Below are 17,511 nucleotides of genomic sequence, written 5' to 3'. Positions count from 1 at the left end.
GGGATTTCATTCAAGTCGCTTCTTCACTTTTTGAACCATTTCACGTGAAGTTGCAGTCTTTTAATAACCACCTCATGACGTTTCGCGATGCTACCAGTATCATTGTAACGAGTAATGGTGCGATAGGTAAACACTTTATTTACTTTAACGTGATCGAGCTCACAAACAATCGTTGGTTGTGATTTTCCAGCCAAATATAATACAATCACACTATTGCGCTTGAAATCCATTACTGATTTTCCTTCTTTGTGTTTACTCTCGCAAAATGCTACCACGCGCTTGTAAACAATCCAAGTACCAGACAGCTGATGCTTCTACATCCGCTGCGCGAGCGGTCTGAAGTTGGTTACACTTCAAGTGCCGGACCCTGTAAGCTATATTTTTCTGCTCAATTAACCCGTTTATTGCAATTTAACTCTTTGATAACTAAATATGTAGAGAGTAAGAATAATTTTAATTTAACTTACAATAATTAATAATTTTAATTTTTTTGTAAATATACTTTTGTAGTAAGTAGTCAGTATTTCCAAAAATGAATCAGCTAAACATCGACGACAATTGGTTCCAACAACACGGCGAAGCTTATAGAGCGCTTTTAACAATCGATTTATTGCAATATTCAAGCCACCATTTATGCCATACTGCCAGATTTATTGGAAAATGTAGTAGAAAATTGGGCTCGTCGAATGGATCTGCAACTCCTAACCACGGTGGACATATGTCGGATATCCAAAAATTAGAGCCAATAAATTATCTGCCAGATTATGATAAAAAATGCACTCCAACAATATTTCTGTTTTGTATTAACTTTTTAGTTCTCAAGCTCTAAAAAACCACCCGTTGTTTCAATGAATTGAAAACGATTTTGAACGAAATCTCCCGAGGCCTTCGCTCCACAAAAGACACAAAAGAATTTCCCGCCTCTGCAAACTTGACCTTGAATTTGTCGCACAGCTTATTTAATAAGCGAAGTCTCATAAAGGGAGAGTAATGGCGTTGCCTATTTTCATTGAAAGGAGTAAAATTTTGCTCTCATTTCGGGCAGAAAAGTAGGTAGATATCGTCAAAAGTCATATCAATGAAAATTAAATAAGCGCGAATCTCATAGAATGAGCAAGAATCGATAAGTCGGATCCCCTGATTATGTTTAAAAATTTTGGTGAGGTGTATTTGCTTTCAGAAATTGTAAGAAAATGGTTGGTTATGGGTTCAATGCATTTTGGTATTGATATTCATATAAATATGTATATAAGTGCATATACATATATGTGTATATTTACCCACTGTTGTGCATTTCCATTGACAAAACATTATTTTACAGACGGGAAAATTTTTGGTGCTCACCAATATTTCAGCCGACGAACGAGGTGTGTATGTGTGCTTTGCTGCTGTTCCGCCTCGACATTCTTCCACCCTCAATACCGCCGACTCCAATGCAGAAACAATAAATGAAGAGAAAAAATCAATATCAGCATCTTTGCCAGCATCAGGCTCGTCACCATCGGCGTCATCATCCATATTGACATCAACGTCATTATCATCTTCGTCGTCAGAAGATGTAAAAATAGAAACAATTGTGAATGCAAGTGCAACAAATGCTTCAACTACCTCATCGCTTCCAATGCCAGTGCCCACAATAGCTATAGCCGTCGCCGCTGCCGCTGCCGCCGCCGCCACAGACCCAGACTCATCCAACATATCGTCAGTGAAGCAAGTTGCAATTGCCAACAAAGCCACCACGTCAGCAAATGATGCCCAAACAATGGGAGTATTGCCTACACAGCTTAGTCAAAGTCATGCACCGAACACAAGCTCAGACGTAACAGATATAATGTTAATACTTGAGCAGCAGCAGCTGAAAGAAGACAAAGGCGAAGAAGAGGAAGCAGTGGAATATCAAGCAGTCGAAAAAGTAAATTTGACCGTACGCACACCGCCAGGGCCTGTTACACAACTTTACTTCAAAGCGTCAACAATTTTGGGTTTTCTTATCTGGCGTTTTAATAAAAATAATTCCGGTGGTTACCCGGTGCGCAGCTTTACTGCCGAATTTCGCAATCTATCGTACAATGAAACACCCTACAACCATACATTTGAGCACGAATGGAGTCGCATGGACCCTATTAATATTGCACCAAATGTTGTAAGTGTCGAAATGTGAAATTCACTGATTATATAAGGCATGAAGAAAAATAAGCTTTGAGAAAAATGAGTCACAATTAAATTAAGACTAAGACTTTTATGGACTAAACTTTAAATAATGACAGTTTCATAATTTCAAAATTTCATTAATTGTAAATTTAGTTGAGTTGATATGGGGGTACCTAACTAATATGCAACAAATTTTCTACCATTTACAAAACGACACTCTACTCTGAGTTTTCTTATACCAAATTTAAGAAATTTTTACAAGTTTGGACGAAACATCTCGAAAGAAACAAACAAAACTAATACATATTGGTCGACTTATTCTGGTCGATCTTGCTATCCATCGACTTATTCTGGTCGATCTTGCTGCCATCTAACGCGTTTTACTCCAGTCCCTTTGGTAATGGAATCGGAAGTCGGAGTAAGGTTTTCTTTAAATCAGTCAATTTATCTACCTCCTTAATACTGCCGAATACTGCTAGTGGTTTTCAGGCAGAAGACTTTGCGATCCTGCAGGTATGCAGAATGCTTTGGGAACGCGGGAGCGAGGGAGATATTAATATTTTTCCGATAGTCAATCCGAAGGTGCAGATTGCAGCTGCTCAACTCCTGTAAGGAGGAGATCAAATCTCTTTCTCTGATCGGGGCTCCAGCACATAGGAACATAGAAGGAAACTAAATTGATGATGAGCTTGCCAGAAAGGGGTCGACTAAATTGGTCTCAGAGGTCTCCTACGCGGTCACTGGCATTCCCACTTTTGTTAAAGGGGAATTGCACAATTTTTTTTTTAGAAAAGCTCAAAACAAATGGAGGTCCATATCTTCGGGTGCTATTTCGAAAACCCTCTGGCTCCAGTACAATAAACGCAGAAAGTTCTGGGGTCTCCACGTCATTCAATTTCCAAACTCGTAGATGTGTTTATTAAAAGATTTAGTTCTCATAGTAGAAGCTGGACCTTTCCGAGGAGGATACTGTTCACTACTTTCTCTGTAAATGTCCTGGTTTAGCAGCTGGAAGATTAAAGTCACTAGGTACTCCTTTCTCCGACAGCCTGCAGCAGTGCTCTAACCTAAACCCCATCAACCGTCTCCAATACATCAAAAGCTCTGATTGGCTGCAGATATCTGCCCGTTGGATGTCTCATAATGGTATTCAAACGGCGCTTTAGTGCTACTTGAGGAGTGCCAGACTGATACTTCAACCTACCTATCTAATTACCTTTGGTAAATAGTAGTGACTAGCACTCCTGGCTAATTATTGGATGCACATATATAGGAGTTGTACATCTTTAATCCTTTTAGCCTATTGCATTTGCTGGCTCCCATCTACTCAATGTGATTATGGCGCAGCGACTGGCACATCTATATACTAGAGGACGTAGATCGCCTCTATTTCCAGATCACGGAGATAGACTTTTGCCACCACGTCAGCGTTCACTTTCGCGGCAGGTGTGACTGAAAATTCGATAACGCTTAAAGTATTACCTAGATTCCAATCTCACAGAAGACTGTAACATCTTCTCCCAACAACTCTTATTAAGAGTCACTTAGAATCTTCCACGCAATCCTAATTAATAGACAGTTGCCCTCATGTCGGTAACAATAAACTCGAAATGCATTTAAGAATATCAAAGATCTCTACAATCTCTTCGACAGAGTGTGAATCTAAATTCCCGGATAATTCGAGAAAAAAGAAGTGAACAAGAATGTGGCTAAAGGATCTGGAATGGGACTTGCGAATCGAGTACAAGCATACCTGCTAAGTTTCCTGTTTTTTTTTTTTCAACAAAATAATAAGAGCAGGAAGCTAATGGTGCTCTCAAAAGGGAACCTACGGTTTCTCCCGTTAATACTAATAGAGCACTGGAGAGAGCCACATGGCCAACCGCAGTTAGGCATAAACATTTTTGGTGAGCGATAGAAACCGCTCTTTCTTCAGCACTCTATATTGACGCAACCAATGCAGGGGTACAGAATTTAATAACCCTACTTAGTTCCTTCCCCATTCGCCATAGTAGATATGTGCATTGACCAGCAATTACTACGGTACACGCATATGTACTTATAGCTATATGCATACTCGTATCAGTTGCATATTACAACCAACTATTGAAAATATTTCCATTACAAATAACAATTACCGGCTTATAAATGCATGCATCTCATTAACTATGAGGTTTGCGTGCAATTGGTAACCTTGCTACTCGCCTGCTCAAATTTATATTTGCATTCATTTCATTATTTGCCGCCACCCACTCGATAAGAGTTGATCTGATTTATTTGACTCAAAAATAATATTACGGACTGCACTATATTTATATCGAAAATTTTGTTCCATTGCCGTATTACCGAAAATCATTGCTGTTTCAGCGACAAATGGAAGTGTATCGACTGGAGCCTAACACCACGTACGAGTTTCGAATATGGGCCAACAACCAATTGGGTAGTGGCGAGGTAGTTACCACCAATGTGACAACACTTCCCGAAACCAAAGAGGAGGGTGAGTACTCGTCGAATTGATAAAAGCATATACTTGACTTTTAGGTAATGGTATAGTAAATATTGCCTGTGTGTGTAGTTGTATAGGTGTTACTCTACTCTACTTCTTTAATGTGATTGAAGAATGTGTGCGTGAGTGTGCGTGATTGTCCTTACTAGTTATACAAGATAAATAATAAAAATGTTCAAAGGGCGTTTTCCGTCGTTTGTACCACTAAAATTCGTAATACCTTTTAATTTTGTATTTTGTTTATTTTAATATAGTTAATTTAACCGTAAAAATATTAGGTCCTTCGAATATGAATGTTTAAAATTCAATGTTGTGCCTTAGCAGCAGTCATTATATTCGATCTTCTTTATATATGTATAAGTATATATGTATATGTATAAGTATACTTTTTATTATTTTTCCATGTCGCTGGTTGAGGTATTTCCCCTATTTCTCATCTTGTGAAATAATTTACTGTTTTAAGCAGAGCGTCTACAAAATTAAGAGTCTCGTATAATTTTCAAATGTGCAATAAGAATTTATTGTCCTCTAGTAGTACCTGAAAAAACAAAAATGATTCCGTTTTTAATTCGTTCTAATCACCCTAACTAAAGGAGAGAAAGGAATAAAAAGACGTATTATTATTCCTTCGAGAAATAAACATTAAATTCTAATCGAACCGAATCGGAGCCATGTAGCGTATCTCTTTGTTTTTAATGAAACTGGATGTACTTATAGAGAAATGCATTGCAAGGGATGAAAATTTATTCTAAAAGAAACAAATAATTTGGCCGAATCCTTAAGCAGAATTAAAAGGCAGGTAATTTTTTGGAGTGGCAGGCTTATCACCTACCCTGTCAGAAATCAAATAGATTAACGAAACCAACGCAAGATGAGTCTTGTCGAGGCCCTATGCTCCCAAGGGGAGTGAACAAGGACAAAAAAAAAAAATTCTTGTAAAAGCACCAAGGATTAGAAGAGTAATAAAAAATATGTATTTAAATTTAAGCCATTAAATGACTCTGTGAATACATACCTCGACAGGCCGTATACAATCCATCTTCCATCAAAAGAGGGCTGGGAATATGGTGAAAACGGAGTCAGTATATATACTGATGACTCAGAACTTAATGATCAACTGGAAGGTGATGTATATACCGAAACTATTGTATATGCACCAATATATCCTTTCGCTTGCTTGATCATTGCAGCGTATTCCAAGCCGAAATCTTGACAATATCTGAAAGCCTTTAGTGCTAAATAAAAGCGCAGTCACACCTTTTGCTACTCCAATAGCCAGGCAGTTCTGAAATCCCTCTTAACATGTAAACAATCGTCTAAAAGTACGTTCACGTATGCGATAATTAGCAATAAATCCACAAAATTAATCTACCCGTTCACATATGGCAGATTACCCACAAAATTGACAATCAGCTGTGAAAGGTTTTTCTTCATAGAAATTGCTTGGGTGGAAAATTTTGATTTGTTTAATTATTATTCTCGACGTGAAGAAAAGACAAGGAGAAGGAATAGCTAATTAAATTGCGCAACTTGGAGATAATCCATAAACGACGTTTACTGAGGTTTCAAAAAATTATAGCAGCATGCGAAATTCGATATTATATTTTACAATGAGTAATAAGAGGACAAAGCGTTTATGGACACGCGCTTTTTCTGTAATATGAATGCATAATTAATAATGTTTAACCACCATTTTATTAGAATTATCTCTACACACTGGTTTTCTTTGCCGGCGTCCAATTTATTTAGTATTTACTTTGACGTTCCTCAGGTTTGTATTTAAAAAAGTGTGGTAATAATCTCTGATTATTTTATAACCTCAGATTTCGTTTTCTCGCTTTTTAATTACGGATTGTGAGTTAAGCACGAAACAGTAGATAATCTACATATATGTGAACGTATTATAAAACAGTGATTAAAGACAAATTATTAAATTATTAAATTATACACTATTATTTTTGTATTAATCCACTCTGGGTGCCAGGACATAGTATCATTAAAGGTAACTAAATGTAAGATGGATGAGTTAGCTAGATTGGGCTCATCGCTGCAAATTAGTCAAGACAAGGTCGACATACCCATGCCCTTGGCCACATAAAAACTTTTAATAAACAGACACATCATTACTGTTCCTAATTCCAACTGGGAACAGTTAAATACTTGAGCTAGCAGTAGACAAACGTGACCCGAATGGAAGATGGGTCGCACTAAGAGTCTACTTAAATTAAGTAGAAGGGATCTAAGAATCGTAGTAGGTGTCGTATCTGGGCACTGACATGTAAATAGATTACGGGCACCATCCAATAACTATGGCAGTAGCTGGCAGGATATGGAAGAGGAAGAGACAGTCGAACACCTTCTATGCGTGTGCATGACTCTGTGTAGAAGACGGTTGAGATTACGCGGTCTCACTTTTCTGGTCAACATTGCGGATTCGCGAATCTCAAACTAGTCGGTACAACCAGCTTTTTAAAGGCCAGACTATGGTTTAGAGAGGACCAAGTACAATATAGATAGGATGGTATCCGGTGGTATCACAAGGTGCCTCTAACTAGCTTAGTTGCGTCGAAGGACAGCCACTTCATCTAACCTAACCTTAAAATACAGACATACAGCTGCAGTCAAAATTATAGAAAGAACCCAATATACCAAATACAAAGAGGAAATAATGCCTTTTAAGGCAGAAATGAGGTGCATGCGCAAAACAAAGCAGTTGCTACATGGTGTCTAGTTCACAAGTGTCAAATATGGTTGACGTATGACGCCATTTGCAAGAATTATAAATCTTCCGATAGGATGAATAACGACTTTCACGAATATTAAAATTTTCGAAATTTTATCCACTATGGCCAACTCAATTCGCGCGATCGCAGTGCATGTAAGTTTACACCTTTATGTCAGCATTTGCCGTTAAATGTGGATGGGTGCTTTAATAGCACTTGTGAAAAAATCTTAGCCAAAAGAAAACAGCCAAATTTAGCTATGACTAACAATTATAAAAATTGACGAAATTGCATCTTTTGACAAAAAATGTTTTTCTAATCTGGTATCAAATTGCTGAGACTGGATTTTTTTTTCTCCCTAACTTATTACATCTGTCAAATTTCGACACTTAGTAATGGTGATAACATTAAATCATTATTTAAAGTACATTTCTTTTTACGACATAAAAGGGATAATACATATAAGAATTATATGACATACAACAGAAAATAGGTTCACATAAGAAATATAGCTAATATCTATTTTAATCATAATGCTTTAGGCACTGCCTTTCTTTTGACCGCAACGGTAAGTTAGCCAGATTACAACATAATAGAGTTTGGTCTAAAATAAATGAAATCGTAACCAAGTTTTTATTCTATTCATTTATATGTTAGTATACTAGAGGTACCTCCTTGACTCCTTACTGAGAATAATTCTTTCAAAGGCTTTGTTTTGCGGCAAATTATTGCAACCCTCCATACCAGTAGAGCGACAAAAGAGTGATGCGGATATTGATATTTTTCAGATTATATTAGTTTGGGGAAAAGTAAATCTATTATTTTTGCGTCAAATTCAAAACTTTATTTAAGATGTTTCCATTTGGAAGCAACTTATAATAAGTGATTCCATTCAAGTCCCACCAAGTACACATTAGAACCTTGCTGCCCGTTAGTCCTGGTTTGGCCTCCGTTTGAGCTGCTTCATCACGCTTTGACCACGATCATTTTCGCACAACATTGACGTATGTGAACCACTTCTCATCCCCAGTTGTCATCTGTTGAAGAAATGAGTCGATTTCATTCCGTTTGACCAAGGCTTCGCAGATGAAAATTTAACCCATTATTTTTTTGGTTCTAATTGGTGGGACCCGCAAACATCGAACTTCTTTTTGAACCCAGCTTGGCGCAAATGGTTTTATGGTCGATATTTAGCTCCTGTACGATGCCACGACTACTAACATGCCAGCCAGCTTTGATTATTTCTGTGATTTTACCTAGATTTTCGACATTATTGACATTTTCTTTAACATCAAAAATGGCTGAATGGAATCGACAAACCGAAATTGCACGTAATTAGCTGTTACAGTATCGGCACCTTGCTTTCTTGCCTTTATCAAAGGCAAACTGCAAAATGTACCGAATTTTTTAGTGTGATTTCACCTTGACAACGAGCATAAACTTGAAATTGTTTGATCGATACTTTACGAGCCATCTGCCGAGAAAATAATGGATTTATTTTTCCCCTAACTAATATATTTTATCATTTTAAGTTGTCAAGCTCTTAAAAATACGCGCTATACTGTGCAGAGCTTCCAAAAAATCCTCACAGAAATGGTGCAAAATTATTGTAGCATCTTTGGAATAAGGTTATTAAAGTTGAGGGACATTATGTTGAAAAAATATTTTATTTTTGCCTTCTAAATGTTCAAACAACCTGCATTTGCGATAGAACTTTCAGCTGTGTTGTGATTTTCGTTACATATTTCGAAAGAATAACAGTCGAAAAGGTCTGTAGAACAAGAGGCAGCTAGGCTAGCGGCTATTATTGCCTAAATAGCAACTGGCTTTTACCCCGAGGAACCCAGTTTTTTTTGTTGAATTTTTGTCGTACCATAAAAACTTCATGGCTGCAATTAGTTCTCCTCCAATTGATATTTTTACAGTATTATTCTACTATTATATAATCCATTAATAAAATGTAATTTCAGGTTTTGAATGTATGTAGTTCTTAAGTGTATTTCATACTATAAACATACAAACATGCGACATACTTATTTATACTAACCTGTATATGTACTCTTACTAACTATATATGAATATGTATTTTGGTTTTTATTTCTCGTAGCTCTTGTTAATTTTGTTGTTTTATTGTTTGTAAATCGTCTTTCCACGTATCTTTCTTTTTTATATCTTTTCCTTTCTTATTTAGATTTAATACGCCTTATACAACCCGACTTAGATAATTTCGATCCGCGCATTTGGATAATCGCCGTCAGTGTTGTGCTTGGAACTCTTGTGATATTAGCAATTGGACTTTGTATAGTTTTATCGAAAGAATGTTATCAATCATCGCAATCGGGTACTGACCATGAAACAGATACTACAAACACTATCACTAGCAACACAAATTACACCACCACCAATGCAATAGCTACTCGCAATAGTACAGATGCTAAACGCAGTTTGGATGTTGTTGTAATGGCTTAAAATTACTTAATTAAAGCGTGTGTGTTTATTCTTTTACTTTTGTTTTATTTATTTCTTTTTTCTTTTGAATTTTTTTACGCTTACAAGTATATATGTATTTGTGTAGGTATATTTTTGATTCAATGTAACATACACATACATATGTAGGTACATCTTTTGCAGTAATTGGAATGCTTACATGTATGGATTTATTTATATATCATATTTTATTTATGCACAGTTGTTGAAAATTTATTTATATACTTTTATTTTTGCTAAATCTGATATGCCAAATGTGAAAATGTCCATGTGATAATTGTTTTGATTCGATTTATGCTAAAACGTTTAATATATGTATGTATGTATTTGCATACATATCGCTCGTTTAATGGAAAAACGTCATAACTAACAAAATCGAAAATTCAGGAAAAATAATCAAAAATCAAAATTTCTAAATTTTTAATTTACTGTCACCTTCAGTAAAAGTAAGGCCCATTTTCATTCAATGAGATGCTTTTAACAGAATCACCACACATTTTTTAATCAGCATAAAGAAAGAGCTGATGGTCGTTTCTACCCACTTATTTACACAAAAATTGTTTTTGAGTTATGACGTTCGTCCAGCAAGCGAACAATATAATATTTAGTAAAGCACGTGATGCCTGGCACGCCAAATAGCACAGGTTGGAAAATCGAAATGAATAAATTGGATTTGTTTTCAAAAACTTAGGAACAGAACCCCAAAAATATTTAGCTTTATGGAAGTCTGTGTAAACAGTTGGTGAAAGCTATTAAACGTGCCGTATATGTATATAAATGCACATATATATAAATACATATGTACATATATAGATACATACATATATAAGTAGATACATATGCAAATTTCTTTATAACAGATAGTGATTTGGCAGCAAGAATGGAAGTCTTCGATTCACCACTTCTCTGCTCGCTTGCCCTCCACTCGCTTCACGAAAAATTTGCACGTGAAAGTATCAACAAAGTTAACATTCAATATTCGCTACTCGTGTGTATGGTTATACCTCAAGGATGACAGATTACTAGGTTTGCTTTTTAGCTATGCTTAAAAAGAAAATTGTGAGGGGAACTTTAGCTGTCACGTTACTCGTGGATTCGGCAGCCAATCTCTGCACGATCATTTCACACATATTCACACACTCGTCCAATCAGTCACTGTTCAGAAGGCAACGTAGTGTCATTGGTTGATTTTTGCCGTATATCACTAACACAAGCTAAATTTTGTTAAACACATCCCGAGGGACATCAACCCATCAGCTGATTCTGTCAGATTCGCTCAGAGCCGAATGAAGGTCTGTTAAATAGTACACCTCTAAAAATCTTTTCACCATGGGTATAAGTGACCATAATCAATGCTTTCCAACTCTCTTTTCTGATATTAGTTATGCTTCACTAGACCGCGTGCATACAGAACGCGATAACGAATGGTGAATCGAAGACACTAATAACTCCTGGTGACGCTGCAGCTTATATGTGTGCGTGTCGGGTGCATAACGCTAATATCTAAAATTTTTGATTTTTATCATGCAAAAGCCGACAACAAGTATGTGTGACAGGAAGCGAGTTCGTGTGTCACCCGACACACACACATATAAGCTGCAGGACATGCATGCTTAAACGTCACCAGGAGCTATAAGTATGAAAATAAGGAGTTAATCGCACCACATTGGCGCTTAAAGGTCACACGTTATACGAAGTTCAAATAAATAAACCAGCAAACGAGTTTACATCGAATCTCAAGTATCTCTAGCTCTCCCCAATTTTCTCGGTCTTTGACTCCCCTTAAACTTATAATCCTTCAATCATTACTTTGTACTTTATATACAATAATATTTGTTGAGAGCTGTAAATGCTTAGGTTGAAGACATAATTTAATAGTTTTGTCGAATATTTGTCGGTATATTTGTACTACTCTGTCATATGTATGTATGTATCTAAAATTATTCCTTATTCGTATCTTAAAAGTGTTATTGTCACGAATGTTTGAGAAAACAAAATTTAGTAGACATATTTTTCAGTTTTCATTTCTAATTTCCGCTTAATTTACATTTACAGCTTATGGTATGATATGCCAGTCAAAAATTTTCATTCTACGGGTGTTTTTTAGGGGTATATAACTTTTTTCCAATAAACCAGAAAAAGTATTAAAATGGACTTTAATTACTTGCTAATTTCATAGCACTAAACGGTTATGAATAATTTAGATCATGCATAAAATATACGTATTGCTATGCCATTTTTCGGCAATGCTTCAATCGTAAATTCCCCTAATCCGCTTAAATTATGAGAATTAAGTCTAGCGGTCAATCCGCAGAAGTTGCACTTAATTCCTGAGGCAATTCTGAATTAAATGCTTAATCCCGATTAACGCCACCGTCTGTCTAGGCTATAAAGGTCTGATTATGCATACTTCGCATAACTTCTTAGAGCTTCGCACAGAAAACTTAAGGCTGATTATGATTCGCATAAAGTCATATGTACAAATCAATAATTCTTAAAAAAACAATCGCATTACCTATATCCAAAATTTTTTATATTAATCAATAAATTTATAATATATTGATATCGCAACTAAGTAATTGCGGATTTTTTTAGAAAATCAAAGACAATTTTTTCGTGGAACTAAATAACTTTATTCTGTAATGTATTCCCCATTTTGATCAATGACCTTTTGCCATCCTTCAGGTAGCATCATAATCCCACGTTCATAAAACTTCTGGTTTTTATTAGCAAAAAACGGAATCAGGTACGATTTGACATCATTATCATTATTGAAACTTTTACCATTCAAGGACTTTTGTAAAGATCGAAACAAAAAGTAATCAGATGGTGCAAGGTCAGGACTATATGGTGGATGTGGGAAAACATCCCCACCAAGCTGCAATCATTTTTGCCAAGTGGCCAAAGATGTGTGTGGCCTTGCAATGCCATGACGGAATACAATACTTTTCCGATTTTTCAATTCGGGCCGCTTTTCTTCAACTGCATTGTTTAATTTCGTTAGTTGTTCAATGTAGACATCAAAACTGATCGTTCGGTTGGGTGGTAAGAGTTCAAAGTAGACAATTCCTTTGTAATCCTACCAAACCTTCTTTTGATGAATATCAGCTGTTGATGTTGTTTGAGTTGGTTCACCTGGCCTACTCCACGACATTTTCTGCTTGATATTGTTGTAAACAACCCATTTTTCATCGTCAGTTATTAGTCGTTTTAAAAATGGATCATTTTCATTACGTTTCTTTATTATGTGTATGTGTATGTGTTATTGCTTTGATTAGGGCGTTATCAGCTTCAACTGGACGACCAGAGTGAAAAATCACCAGAACGAAATTTTGCAAACCAATTTTGAGACTGCCGTTCTTTTAAGGCTTCGTCACCATAAACAGCACATAACTTTTTATGAGCTTGTGATGCGGTTTTCCATTTGTTGAAATAAAAAATCTAAATATGACGAAAATGTTCCTTTTGATTTTCCATTTTTTCAACGAACACCAAACGATAACTACGCAACCGATCAAAAACTTTTTTTACTGATTGACAACTGAATTGCCAACTATCAAATAACAAAATGTGTTTTACATTTGTACTACGTCTTCTTCTTTTTCTTAATTGGCGCGATAACCGCTTACGCGACTTTGGCCGAGTTTACAAAGCGCGCCAGTCGTTTCTTTCTCGTGCTTTCTCCACCTGATCTTTCCAACGCAAAGGGGGCCTTCCTCTTCCTCTGCTACCACCAGCTGGTACCGCATCGAATACTTTCAGAGCCGGAGCGTTTCTATCCATTCGAACGACATGACCCAGCCAACGTATCTATGTCGTCGTAAAGCTCATACAGCTCATCGTTCCATCGTCTGCGATATTCGCCGTTGCCAACGTGCAAAGGTCCAAAAATCTTCCGCAGAATCTTTCTCTCAAACACTCCAAGCGTCGCTTCATCGGATCTTGTCATCGTCCACGCTTCTGCGCCATACGTTAGCGCGGGCATGATGAGAGCCTTGTAGAGTGTTATTTTCGTTCGTCGAGAGAGGACTTTACTACTCAATTGTCTACTTAGTCCAAAGTAGCACTTGTTGGAAAGAGACATTCTCCGTTGGATTTGTACTACGTCTGCAAACCTAAAAATTCAACTGAAGCTATCTATGAGTGAAATCCGCCATTACTTAGTTGCCAACCCAATAATAATACGATTTTAAGTTGTGCTAATTTCCGGGCAATCAGCCATCTACGAAATGCATTCTACGGATTTTTAACTGACAGTGTAAAATTTATGCCAAGTGGTATGGAGCATTAATCAGATCTTAAGTCTTTGCATGGTTATTTGCCCGAGCAAACTGAACAAAAAAGCCATAATTATTTGTTTATCGCAACAGCTGACTTGACAGAAAACTTTGGAAAATTGCTATATGTCTAAAAAACCATCCTTTATTTGTTATGGCTTCATCGATAGGAACGTAAGAAGTTGTTGTTAACAACTTTACAAAAAATATATTACATAAAAAATATATTAATATAATGTCATTTTTGAAACACAAATTAACAGCATAGAAGAAACTTAAAATTTCCAACAGACAATCAAAACTTAATAATAAAAACAATCAATTAATATACATATGTATGTATTTTGAAATTAATAGGCACTGCAAAATATTGTATTTTACATTACACAAGTATACACTTTTTCACTTTTCACACAATTAGTTTTAAGTTTTAAGAATTAAAAGAAAATAAAAATGCGAATTATGAAAAATATTATATTTTATATGTATCTGTAAATACGTTGATGGAATCAATAGACGTGCGTTATTGTCATTGTCGTTGTTGTTCTATTGTTGTTGTCGTTATTGTTGTTGTTGTTGATGTAAGTTAAATGTACAATAAAATTAAATATTTCATTTGCACAAAATGCAATATTTAACAAAATCAATACTGCTTATTTAATCGTGTGTGTGTATTTTTTTAATTTTTTTTTTTTTGATATTTCGGTTATTTGCTTGAAAAAAAAGGTTAACATTAAAGCTCAAAACACAACATTGCAGTGGTGGTGGCAGTGGCAGTGACTGTACCTGCCGCAGCAAACAAAACACGGCGTCATCAGTGAGTGGATTATTGGACAGTTCATTAATCTGTGTGCTGGGGGAAAATTGCGTAAAAATTTGGTATACTTACATTCTTTTTAAAATGGTTTCATTGAGACCAAAGGAACTAAATATTGCTTTAAGATTTGGTACAATTTTGCGATCAGTACATATAAAAAGTACAAAGCACAGCCAAGAAGCGCATGGAATTAATAAATAAAATTAATGTCTCAGTATTTGTAAAACAATCGTTCACAGAAAAACAAACACGAAAAAAACGCATTATACAAAAATATTCGTGTCAAATCATGTTTTAAACTTAACACTCGAAGTTTGCTGCAACAGGAGCAGCTGCTGTATTGCGTGTCACTCCATTCAACAGCCACTGCGTTGTTGTGTTTTGAACTTAACTCTCATTACGTACTCAGCCCTTTACGCACACGCCCATCATCCATATTAACTTCAACATATAAAAATAAACAGGCTTACAGTTATCGAATGAAACTAACTGAATATTCAAAACGCGCTCTTGTTTCTTCTCTCTTTCTTTCTATTCTGTATATCCCTCTCTCTCTCTCTTTCTCTCCGTTAATACTTTTTCCTATACAAATCGAACTGAATTTTAATTGTGCAATTAAAAACAAAAACAAATCAATTAACATACCCCTGTCATACAATTCATTTGGAAATTAACATTAAATCGACTCATTGAACAATTTCTCTATCATTGAACTACATATATATCGGCGGATTATTGAACAAACTTATCGGAAATACCATACATGACACAGACTTTGAAGATGGTTGGGAGAGCATAGAGCTGATACCGAATATTATATTGAATCCGGGCTTCTGTGAATCGGATGGATCAGAGCCGGTGCAACCATATACACGTACCATTATCTTTGGCGAGGACGACGATAGTGATGGCTACGAGAGTGAAGAGTCCGATCATGAGCCAAAAATGGAGAAATTCAAACGAAAGGTATCTGTATTCTTTACAGGTCCTACAATACGGCGCATTTGAGTTAAATCGGATAGAGGATTTGGCGAACGCGGTGAAGGAGGAAGAAGCATTTATACAGGTGTTCCGCGTGCTTTTCTATATATGTATAAGTGTAGAAAACTTCAGTTGTTTTATATGTAGATTTGTGTGATTTTTACAAAGCGCTTGCGCGCTTGTACTGGTTACATTTATGTATTTAAAGCAGCGTAAAAGAAACTAATTTATTTTAAGACCGTTATATATTTAAGTAGAAGATCACTTAAATTAACTCACAATTTTGATTTGATTTAACAATGGCGGCCGTACTTTCAACACACTACACATTTTTTTTAATTAAGGCGCTATTTTAAAATATTGGATTTCGCTGCTTCCTTATGGACACATATAAATCCGTACATAGTTGCTAATTCATCGAAAAAATAAATAAATCTAATATGTAATTAAGACCAAGGTCGTAAACGGAATAAATAGAAAAAATATAAAAATATTAAAATAAGAAAAAAAGCGAGCTTTTGTTACAAATAAAATTTTATAAATTAACGCCTAAGCAAATTGTTACTAAATATACGCATATACACCTACATATACGAACATTAGGGTGTATTACCTTTATTGGTGATTGCGATTTTTCCACCGGAATTATAAAATTTAATATATTCAAAAATGGCCAATTTTAAAATACATCCAAAAATTAAGCATTTTATAAGAACAGTTGTTTCTGGAAGAGTTAAAGCTTAAAAGGTCTGCATACAATTTTTTAGAAATTTTATCAATGGAATCAAAATAATCAGATGTTTCTTATTATAACATTTTCCGAAATATTTTTTCTCAGAGATTAAAAAGAAAGAAAATTAGGGAATGCTTAGAAACTAAACATTGGATGGTTTATTGAAATATAGATTTTCCAAGAATTTAATTAGCGCTTCCGCAACATTTGGTTTCTACATCCTCGCTCCCAACAAGTTATACTGGTTTTTCCTTATTTACCTCTATACCAGCCAGCTCTTCTGGGTTTTCAAAAAGCTGTTTGCCAAGGGTTCACATCCTCGCCTTCCATAGGACAGGGCATTCACCGAGGAAGTGGAAGTTAGTTTCTTTTTCTCCGTTTGATTACAACTATGACAGTACATATTGTGAGGGATACCTGTTTCCTATGAACCATAAGCCAGTTATCACTGTTGTGAATTTGCCGGCATCCCTTCGTTTCATATTTATCAATTTTAACGTTTGTTTGCAGTTGTATGTGGGCCATTAAGGTAACGTTATGATTTTTCGTTCAAGGTGGTAAGACTATGCCTGCTTTGTTCCACCAGTTTAGAGGTTGTTGTAGCCGAATCCAGTGACTGCTACAATACGCTTGGCTGTCCGAAAGAATAGCAATATTGCACTTAAAAGGGAGGTCTACGATTATTAGCCTACAAGCTTCCCATATTGCCAATACTTCCACCTGGAAGACACTGCAAGTATTAGAAAGGCGCACAGATTTTAATTGTAAGTCTATGAGAATATATACCTGCTTCAACCCAACAATCCATTTTTGAACCATATGTAGAGACTGTGGTG

At 35.8% G+C, this 17,511-nt stretch overlaps 1 protein-coding gene across 1 annotated transcript in view; it reads left to right on the top strand.

The window, feature by feature from the left end:
- The window catches only part of LOC129236996 (contactin-2), a 55,141-nt gene extending 39,085 nt beyond the window's left edge, over positions 1-16,056 (top strand). Inside the window, exons 3-6 of the mRNA XM_054871343.1 lie at positions 1,322-2,143; positions 4,519-4,648; positions 9,572-9,721; positions 15,734-16,056. Of these exons, the coding sequence (XP_054727318.1) occupies positions 1,322-2,143; positions 4,519-4,648; positions 9,572-9,721; positions 15,734-15,969 (1,338 nt within the window). The 3' untranslated portion in view covers positions 15,970-16,056. The remainder of the gene's footprint in view (positions 1-1,321; positions 2,144-4,518; positions 4,649-9,571; positions 9,722-15,733) is intronic.
- The last annotated feature ends 1,455 nt before the right edge of the window (positions 16,057-17,511 follow it).

Source organism: Anastrepha obliqua, chromosome 2 (genome assembly GCF_027943255.1).
Source record: "Anastrepha obliqua isolate idAnaObli1 chromosome 2, idAnaObli1_1.0, whole genome shotgun sequence".
Classification (NCBI taxonomy): domain Eukaryota; kingdom Metazoa; phylum Arthropoda; class Insecta; order Diptera; family Tephritidae; genus Anastrepha; species Anastrepha obliqua.
The sequence above is the reverse complement of the archived record's forward strand: the minus strand, read 5'-3'. Positions and strand labels throughout refer to the sequence as shown.